Genomic DNA, 9,385 nt, shown 5'->3' on the forward strand with positions numbered 1-9,385 from the left:
CCTAGAGGAAAACCTGGTTCAGTCTGCTTTCCACCAGACACTGGGAGAAGGATTCACCTTTCAGCAGGACAATAACTTAAAACACAAGGCCAAGAATACAGTGAATGTTTCTGAGTAGCCTAGTTACAGTTTTGACTTATCAGCTTGAAAATCTATGGCTGTCTACCAATGAACAGATGCTGTCACTACATAACAGCATGACAGGATCCCTGAAGATGTCATAGCAAACAGGACAGCAGAGATCTTTTCTCCTTTGGGAGACACGATCTGGAAGCCATTTTCTCTCATGGTCACACTCCCTCCTCAAGAATGGCTTCTGGAGGCAACAGGTCACTTCCAAGACTCACCCTTGGTTCGTTAGCAGGACCTGAAAGTCACGGTTTAGGTGGAATATTATTTTGTTCTGTTTTAACTCTGAATCTGGCTGTTTATAATGAGATGAAGTCCTGTTTTAAATACTTTTTTAGACGGAAATAATCACCTGTACCTGAGAGTGCTGAGTTTTCCAGTGTTGTGCAGTATATTACCGGATGACAACGTGAATGAGGGGTTGAACTTTCAGTCAACTAGAACCCTGCACATTGTGGTACTGTTCTCCTCAGTGTTCTAAACCAGGGCTGCTCAATTCTGGTCCTGGAGGGCCCAAACGCTTCTGTTTTGGGTTTCTACCAGGTAGAATAGTGCTCACCTGGTGTCCAGGTCTAAGTTAGTCCCTTAATAGAAGGAAAGGATGAAAACGAGAAGTGTTCTGGCCCTCCAGGACCGACATCGAACAGCCCTGTTCTGAACCTAGCCAGGTCTCAGATCTGTGTGTTCTTGTCAACTCCGTTGTCAAGTCATTGGTTTGACAGCACACAGCCTGGCACTCAGGCTGTTCTTAAATCTCACACAGAGAAAATTCACATTTTTGTCCAATTTTATTATAGAGAATTACTGGTAATAACAAGACATACAACAGGCCTTACAAATCATTTACAATACACAGGGCGGATAGAATACCTCACGTTTAGTTTGACAGATCCTTCTCTCTCAGACAGTCTGCCTGCTCTGCTGAGGTTCAAAGCCTACAGGGCTGGTCAGGCTGTCTCCTAACAGGTCAAACCACCTGGAGCTGTGTAACTGCCAGGACACTTCATACATACCTAGTCCTCACTGACCAGGCATCGGTCAGTTCACCTGCCTATAGTATGAACACTCTGTGACCAATGGGCAGGTAGCAGCACCAAGTACCTGGGTTGGTTGTTCTAAACACCTCTCTCTGAGACAACCCCACCACTAGATTGCATTATGTTTCATGGTTCTTTCAGCCAGATGGGAATCATTATCCTTATTATTATTATTATAATAACGCTCTGTCTGGCATCCTCCAGAACAGAAGCCTCTAATGGCAAAGCTTCCCAAATAATGTTACAATGAATATACAGTTAAGTGTGACTGACTGTCAAGTAGATTTGTAAGATGAGCAGAAACATCACATGAAGGGGAATGGTAGTGCACTGTGACAAGGGTGATCAAGAAAAAGGGCTCCATTACCTTTAAAATTCTATACATTTCACTGTCAAACAATTTTATGTTCATTGTAAAATAAAATTGAGTTGATTTGTAAGATTATTTCTGACCTATAAACATGTATTGACACACGTATCATAATCAATAGATGCAGTTGCGCTAGACAGAGGTTCTAACTATGCTGTACTTTTACAGAGGTCTTCGCTGGTACGATTCTCAGAGGGGAGAGCTTACAGTAACTACCCAAGTATGGAAAGACTCTCTCAGTGAAAGTGTGTGTAATAGTGTGTAAACATGTGTTCTCATCAGGGTCAGAGAATGACAGCGCTCCTCTGTCCCAGTCCAGCTGAACTCTGATCCTCTTGGGTTTCTTTGCCACAGGGAGTACACTGGTTGATTCTGGTGGGGAAAATGCTCCGTATTTACCTTTGAAGTGCCAGAATCGCCAGTGTCCATTATTAACTGCTCCCTTCCTCTGGACAGACTTTTCCATCACACCCAGTGACCAGAATGTATTGTTCCCAACCTCAACGTCCCAGCTGTGTGTCCCGGAGTTAAATCCCTCAGAACCCAAGACCCATGCATAGTAATCAAACCTCTCTGGGTTATCAGGGAGCTGCTGTTTCTCATTTGTGCATTCCACAATGGTCAGATTCTCAGATAGGAGGAGACCTAGATGGGCAGTGTTAGGATCCAGAGTGACAGGACCTGAGTGCAAAGAGCAGATTTACTAGATTAGAACGGTGGGTGATTTCTGGTTGATGCTGTTTAAAAATATATATATTTTTGGATGCCTGGAAGAACAAGTCAAATTTATAATAGTTGTGTACCACTGTCAATGATACTGGTTACTTTTACTGCACAGTTGACGGTCAGGCAGATAAATGCATTTTAGTATCATCATAAATTGATATTTATTTACTGTATTTCACAATCCCTTGCATTTTCTCCCAGACTCTGAACTGCAGGTTTCCCAGGTGTTTGGCCACGTCTATCAGCGACCCTGAGACCAGCTGTGGATCCGGCAGTGTGCACTGGGTTCTGGAAGAACATTCAGGAGTCAGTGTTGCTGTAGGGTTGGATTCAGAACCACAGAACAGAGAGAGACAGCAGACAGATGGCTTACCTTCTCACTATGGCCTTGTAGTTCTACAGAACAAAATAATAGATTGAGTCAGTCAATCAATATTAACCAGTCAACTGATAAACATACCCTGAAATTTAGAGAGAGCAGTGCTGACCTTCAGGAATGAGATGTCTTCAGCTCTCAGCTCCTCCTCTAAGGCTCTGATTGTGTCTGAAAGTGATGATATCTCTCTGCTCATCTCCTCAATCTTCTCCTTCATCACCTGACTCTTCTGCTTCTCTTCCTCCCTCAGAACAGCTATCCTCACCTCCTCTTCCTCTCGTAGAAACTGGTGGAGCTTCTGAAAATCTTTTTTAATCACCATCTCTGTGTGCTGGGCCTTGTTCTGGACACGAGATAAAAGGCATTACATTATTTAAATGTTCATTTTCACAGTTTATCCTCAAAATACTTTTGAGTAAAATCCATACAATTCTATGTTCTCTTACAACTCAGCATCCTCACCTTAATGTGTTTTACTGTTTGATCACAGGTTTGTTTAACTTTATTAAAGACCTCCAGCTTCTCCTGTAAGGGCTTCAGGAAAGTCTGGAGTTCCTCCTGGAAAGAGACATTGTTTTATTGAAGAGAATTTGTACTTTGTTGTGTCATTACAGAGTTGATCGACATGGAGGGGAAGGTGAATGGACTGTTCCCCTCTGTGTACAAGCCAGGGTATGTGAGTATAGTAGTTAGGTGTCACACCATATGTGTGTGGTTAGATATTTGTACTCTTCAATCCAGATAGATCTGTTTTTTACAGGAATTAGGAAATTATTTCAAATCAAATGTATTTATTTATATAGCCCTTTGTACATCAGCTGATATCCCAAAGTGCTGTACAGAAACCCAGCCTAAAACCCCAAACAGCAAGCAATGCAGGTGTAGAAGCACAGTGGCTAGGAAAAACTCCCTAGAAAAGCCAAAACCTAGGAAGAAACCTAGAGCGGAACCAGGCTGTGGGGTGGCCAGTCCTCTTCTGGCTGTTCCGGGTGGAGATTATAACAGAACATGGCCAAGATGTTCAAATGTTCATAAATGACCAGCATGGTTGAATAATAATAAGGCAGAACAGTTGAAACTGGAGCAGCAGCACAGCCAGGTGGACTGGGGGCAGCAAGGAGTCATCATGTCAGGTAGTCCTGAGGCATGGTCCTAGGGCTCAGGTCCTCCGAGAGAGAGAGAGAATTAGAGAGAGCACACTTAAATTCACACAGGACACCGAATAGGACAGGAGAAGTACTCCAGATATAACAAACTGACCCTAGCCCCCCGACACAAACTACTGCAGCATAAATACTGGAGGCTGAGACAGGAGGGGTCAGGAGACACTGTGGCCCCATCCGAGGACACCCCCGGACAGGGCCAAACAGGAAGGATAACCCCACCCACTTTGCCAAAGCACAGCCCCACACCACTAGAGGGATATCTTCAACCACCAACTTACCATCCTGAGACAAGGCTGAGTATAGCCCACAAAGATCCCCGCCACAGCACAACCCAAGGGGGGGGCACCAACCAGACAGGATGACCACATCAGTGAATCAACCCACTCAGGTGACGCACCCCCTCCAGGGACGGTATTAGAGTGCCCCAGTAAGCCAGTGACTCAGCCCCTGTAATAGGGTTAGAGGCAGAGAATCCCAGTGGAAAGAGGGGAACCGGCCAGGCAGAGACAGCAAGGGCAGTTCGTTGCTCCAGAGCCTTTCCGTTCACCTTCCCACTCCTGGGCCAGACTACACTCAATCATATGACCCACTGAAGAGATGAGTCTTCAGTAAGGACTTAAAGGTTGAGACCGAGTTTGCGTCTCTGACATGGGTAGGCAGACCGTTCCATAAAAATGGAGCTCTATAGGAGAAAGCCCTGCCTCCAGCTGTTTGCTTAGAAATTCTAGGGACAATTAGGAGGCCTGCGAGAGCCGTTTATTATTAGAGCCGTTTATTATGTTCAACATAGGAGGGCCAAGCACAGGAAGCAGCTCTTTCAGTAGTTTAGTTGGAATAGGGTCCAGTATGCAGCTTGAAGGTTTAGAGGCCATGATTATTTTCATCATTGTGTCAAGAGATATAGTACTAAAACACTTGAGCGTCTCTCTTGATTGTAGGTCCTGGCAGAGTTGTGCAGACTCAGGACAACTGAGCTTTGAAGGAATACGCAGATTTAAAGAGGAGTCCGTAATTTGCTTTCTAATAATCATGATCTTTTCCACAAAAGAAGTTTATGAATTTATCACTGCTAAAGTGAAAGCCATCCTCTCTTGGGGAATGCTGCTTTTTAGTTAGCTTTGCGATTATATCAAAAAGGAATTTCGGATTGTTCTTATTTTCCTCAATGAAATTAGAAAAATAGGATGATCGAGCAGCAGTGAGGGCTCTTCGGTACTGCACGGTACTGTCTTTCCAAGCTAGTCGGGAGACTTCCAGTTTGGTGTGGCGCCATTTGCTTTCCAATTTTCTGGAAGCTTGCTTCAGAGCTCGGGTATTTTCTGTGTACCAGGGAGCTAGTTTTTTATGAGAAATGTTTTTAGTTTTTAGGGGTGCAACTGCATCTAGGGTATTGCGCAAGGTTAAATTGAGTTCCTTAGTTAGGTGGTTAACTGATTTGATGATGGATCCGAAAGCCTTTTGGAGTGAGTCTGTGGACTTTTCCTTGTGAATATTAAAGTCACCAAAGATTAGAATATTATCTGCTATGACTACAAGTTCCGATAGGAATTCAGGGAACTCAATGAGGAATGCTGTATATGGCCCAGGAGGCCTGTAAACAGTAGCTATAAAAAGTGATTGAGTAGGATGCATACAGTGGGGCAAAAAAGTATTTAGTCAGCCACCAATTGTGCAAGTTCTCCCACTTAAAAAGATGAGAGAGGCCTGTTATTTTCATCATAGGTACACTTCAACTATGACAGACAAAATGAGAAAAAAAAATCCAGAAAATCACATTGTAGGATTTTTTTATTCATTTATTTGTAAATTATGGTGGAAAATAAGTATTTGGTCACCTACAAACAAGCAAGATTTCTGGCTCTCACAGACCTGTAACTTCTTCTTTAAGAGGCTCCTCTGTCCTCCACTCGTTACCTGTATTAATGGCACCTGTTTGAACTTGTTATCAGTTTAAAAGACACTCACCCCGTGGGGTAAAAATGATCACAAGAACAGAGAGCAAAAATCCCAGAACCACACGGGGGGACCTAGTGAATGACCTGCAGAGAGCTGGGACCAAAGTAACAAAGCCTACCATCAGTAACACACTACGCCGCCAGGGACTGAAATCCTGCAGTGCCAGACGTGTCCCCCTGCTTAAGCCAATACATGTCCAGGCCCGTCTGAAGTTTGCTAGAGAGCATTTGGATGATCCAGAAGAAGACTGGGAGAATGTCATATGGTCAGATGAAACCAAAATATAACTTTTTGGTAACAACTCAACTCGTCGTGTTTGGTGGACAAAGAATTCTGAGTTGCATCCAAAGAACACCATATCTACTGTGAAGCATGGGGGTGGAAACATCACGCTTTGGGGCTGTTTTTCTGCAAGGGGACCAGGAAGACTGATCCGTGTAAAGGAAAGAATGAATGGAGCCATGTATCGTGAGATTTTGAGTGAAAACCTCCTTCCATCAGCAAGGGCATTGAAGATGAAACGTGGCTGCGTCTTTCAGCATGACAATGATCCCAAACACACCGCCCGGGCAACAAAGGAGTGGCTTCGTAAGAAGCATTTCAAGGTCCTGGAGTGGCCTAGCCAGTCTCCAGATCTCAACCCCATAGAAAATCTTTGGAGGGAGTTGAAAGTCCGTGTTGCCCAGCAACAGCCCCAAAACGTCACTGCTCTAGAGGAGATCTGCACGGAGGAATGGGCCAAAATACCAGCAACAGTGTGTGAAAACCTTGTGAAGACTTACAAAAAACGTTTGACCTCTGTCATTGCCAACAAAGGGTATATAACAAAGTATTGAATTAAACTTTTGTTATTGACCAAATACTTATTTTCCACCATAATTTGCAAATAAATAACATAAAAAATCCTACAATGTGATTTTCTGGATTTTTTTTTCTCTCATTTTGTCTGTCATAGTTGAAGTGTACATATGATAAATTACAGGCCTCTCTCATCTTTTTAAGTGGGAGAACTTGCACAATTGGTGGCTGACTAAATACTTTTTCCCCCCACTGTAGATTTCATGACTAGAAGCTCAAAAGACGAAAACGTCATTTTTTGGGGGGTAAATTGAAATTTGCTATCGTAAATGTTAGCAACACCTCCGCCTTTGCGGGATGCACGGGGGATATGGTCACGAGTGTAGCCAGGAGGTGAGGCCTCATTTAACACAGTAAATTCATCAGGCTTAAGCCATGTTTCAGTCAGGCCAATCACATCAAGATTATGATCAGTGATTAGTTCATTGACTATAATTGCCTTTGAAGTAAGGGATCTAACATTAAGTAGCCCTATTTTGAGATGTGAGGTATCATGATCTCTTTCAATAATGACAGGAATGGAGGGCTTTAATCTAGTGAGATTGCTAAGGTGAACACCGCCATGTTTAGTTTTGCCCAACCTAGGTCGAGGCACAGACACGGTCTCAATGGTGATAGCTGAGCTGACTACACTGACTGTGCTAGTGGCAGACTCCACTATGCTGGCAGGCTGGCTAACAGCCTGCTGCCTGGCCTGCACCCTATTTCATTGTGGAGCTAGAGGAGTTAGAGCCCTGTCTATGTTGGTAGAAAAGATGAGAGCACCCCTCCAGTTAGGATGGAGTCCGTCACTCCTCAGCAGGTCAGGCTTAGTCCTGTTTGTGGGTGAGTCCCAGAAAGAGGGCCAATTATCTACAAATTCTATCTTTTGGGAGGGGCAGAAAACAGTTTTCAACCAGCGACTGAGTTGAGACACTCTGCTGTAGAGCTCATCACTCCCCCTAACTGGGAGGGGGCCAGAGACAATTATTCGATGCCGACACATCTTTCTAGCTGATTTACACGCCGAAGCTATGTTGCACTTGGTGACCTCTGACTGTTTCATCCTAACATCCTTGGTGCCGACGTGGATAACAATATCTCTATACTCTCTACACTTGCCAGTTTTAGCTTTAGCCAGCACCATCTTCAGATTAGCCTTAACGTCGGTAGCCCTGCCCCCGGGTAAACAGTGTATGATCGCTGGATGATTCGCTTTAAGTCTAATACTGCGGGTAATGGAGTCGCCAATGACTAGAGTTTTCAATTTGTCAGAGCTAATGGTGGGAAGCTTCGGCGTCTCAGACCCCGTAACGAGAGGAGTAGAGACCAGAGAAGAATCGGCCTCTGACTCCGACTCGCTGCTTAATGGGGAAAACCGGTTGAAAGTTTCTGTCGGCTGAATGAGCGACACCGGTTGAGCGTTCCTACAGCATTTCCTTCCAGAAACCGTGAGAAAGTTGTCCGGCTGCGGGGACTGTGTCAGGGGATTTATACTACTATCTGTACTTACTGGTGGCACAGACGCTGTTTCATCCTTTCCTACACTGAAATGACCCTTGCCTAACGATTGCGTCTGAAGCTGGGCTCGTAGCACAGATATCCTCGCCGTAAGGCGATCGTTCTCCTGTATATTATGAGTACAGCGACTGCACTTAGAAGGCATCACGTTAATGTTACTACTTAGCTTCGGCTGTTGGAGGTCCTGACGAACCGTGTCCAGATAAAGCGTCCGGAGTGAAAACGTTGAGGGAAAAAACAAAAATATAAACGGTAATTAAAATGTAAAAACCTTAAAGTTAGCAAAATAGGTTGGCAAACAAAACGCACAACAACACGTAAACAAGTCAAGTTGTGACCGGAAAGGAATATTGAGAAAAATACGGAAAAACACGGAAGTACCGCCATAAATACAACACATTGATACTAACTGTATATTATATTTGATAAATGATCGATATGTACTGTATTTTAAATTCACCTGTTTATGCTACTGTACCTTTTGATACTGTGCAGTTTCATCTATGGGGCAGCAGTTGTGGTTTTTATGTTTTCTGGAGGCCTGACACACAACACAGATGGGCTGTTTATCATCCAGACAGAAGAGCTTGAGTTTCTCGTTGTGCAGATTGCAGTGCTCCTCAGACTCCCCTGAATTTCTCCGCCTCCTCTCCTGTAAGAAGGCCTCACACAGGTTCTTTAAGACCAGGTTACAGGGAGGATTGCCTTTTGATTTGCTTCTCTTCTTGCACACTGGACATTCCCGAGATCGCCTCTGTTTCCAGTATTCCTGCAGACAGGCTTTACAGACGCTGTGGCTACACGACAAGACCACAGGATCTTTGAAGATCTCACGGCAAAAAGGGCAGGAGAGATCCTCCTCAGGAGAAGCTGATCTGGAAGCCATTCTGTTTTTGAGACACTCCCTCATCTGGAATGATTTAGAGAAATCTCAATTTCATAGTCCTCGCATCTTCTCTCCTTGCCTCCTTCTCAAAACCCATTGGAGGAGAAAGTCAGATGGGCGGGACCTCTGGCTTTCTCATCCAATGGGTTTTGAGAAGGAGGCAAGGAGGGAGAATACAAGGAGTATGAAATTGAGATTCACCCTCTGCCAAGTACCAAAGTTAACTTTCAAGCCTTAGAAACGAAACTGTGATTCAGCCAGCAGCCGCTTGAGGTCAGTGTTTGGCTAGTAATCCTTGCTGTGTAAAGGCAGTCTCTAGTCACTGGGAGGCTCCCAGTGAGCAGCAGGCAGAGGAGATGTAACATGACTGGGCTTTTCCAC

General features: G+C 44.4%; 1 protein-coding gene across 1 annotated transcript; it reads right to left on the reverse strand.

Annotated features, from left to right (window-relative positions):
• Positions 1–898: 898 nt before the first annotated feature.
• LOC112227662 (zinc-binding protein A33) lies at positions 899–9,041 on the reverse strand. Its single transcript, XM_042308832.1, has 6 exons — positions 8,597–9,041; positions 3,101–3,196; positions 2,751–2,981; positions 2,636–2,658; positions 2,432–2,550; positions 899–2,217 (listed from the first exon to the last, which is right to left on the reverse strand). The coding sequence occupies exons 1-6, from the start codon at positions 9,026–9,028 to the stop codon at positions 1,682–1,684; spliced, it is 1,437 nt and encodes a 478-aa protein (XP_042164766.1). The 5' UTR covers positions 9,029–9,041; the 3' UTR covers positions 899–1,681.
• Positions 9,042–9,385: the final 344 nt, after the last annotated feature.

This window comes from Oncorhynchus tshawytscha, linkage group LG29 (genome assembly GCF_018296145.1).
Source record: "Oncorhynchus tshawytscha isolate Ot180627B linkage group LG29, Otsh_v2.0, whole genome shotgun sequence".
Taxonomy (NCBI): Eukaryota; Metazoa; Chordata; class Actinopteri; order Salmoniformes; family Salmonidae; genus Oncorhynchus; species Oncorhynchus tshawytscha.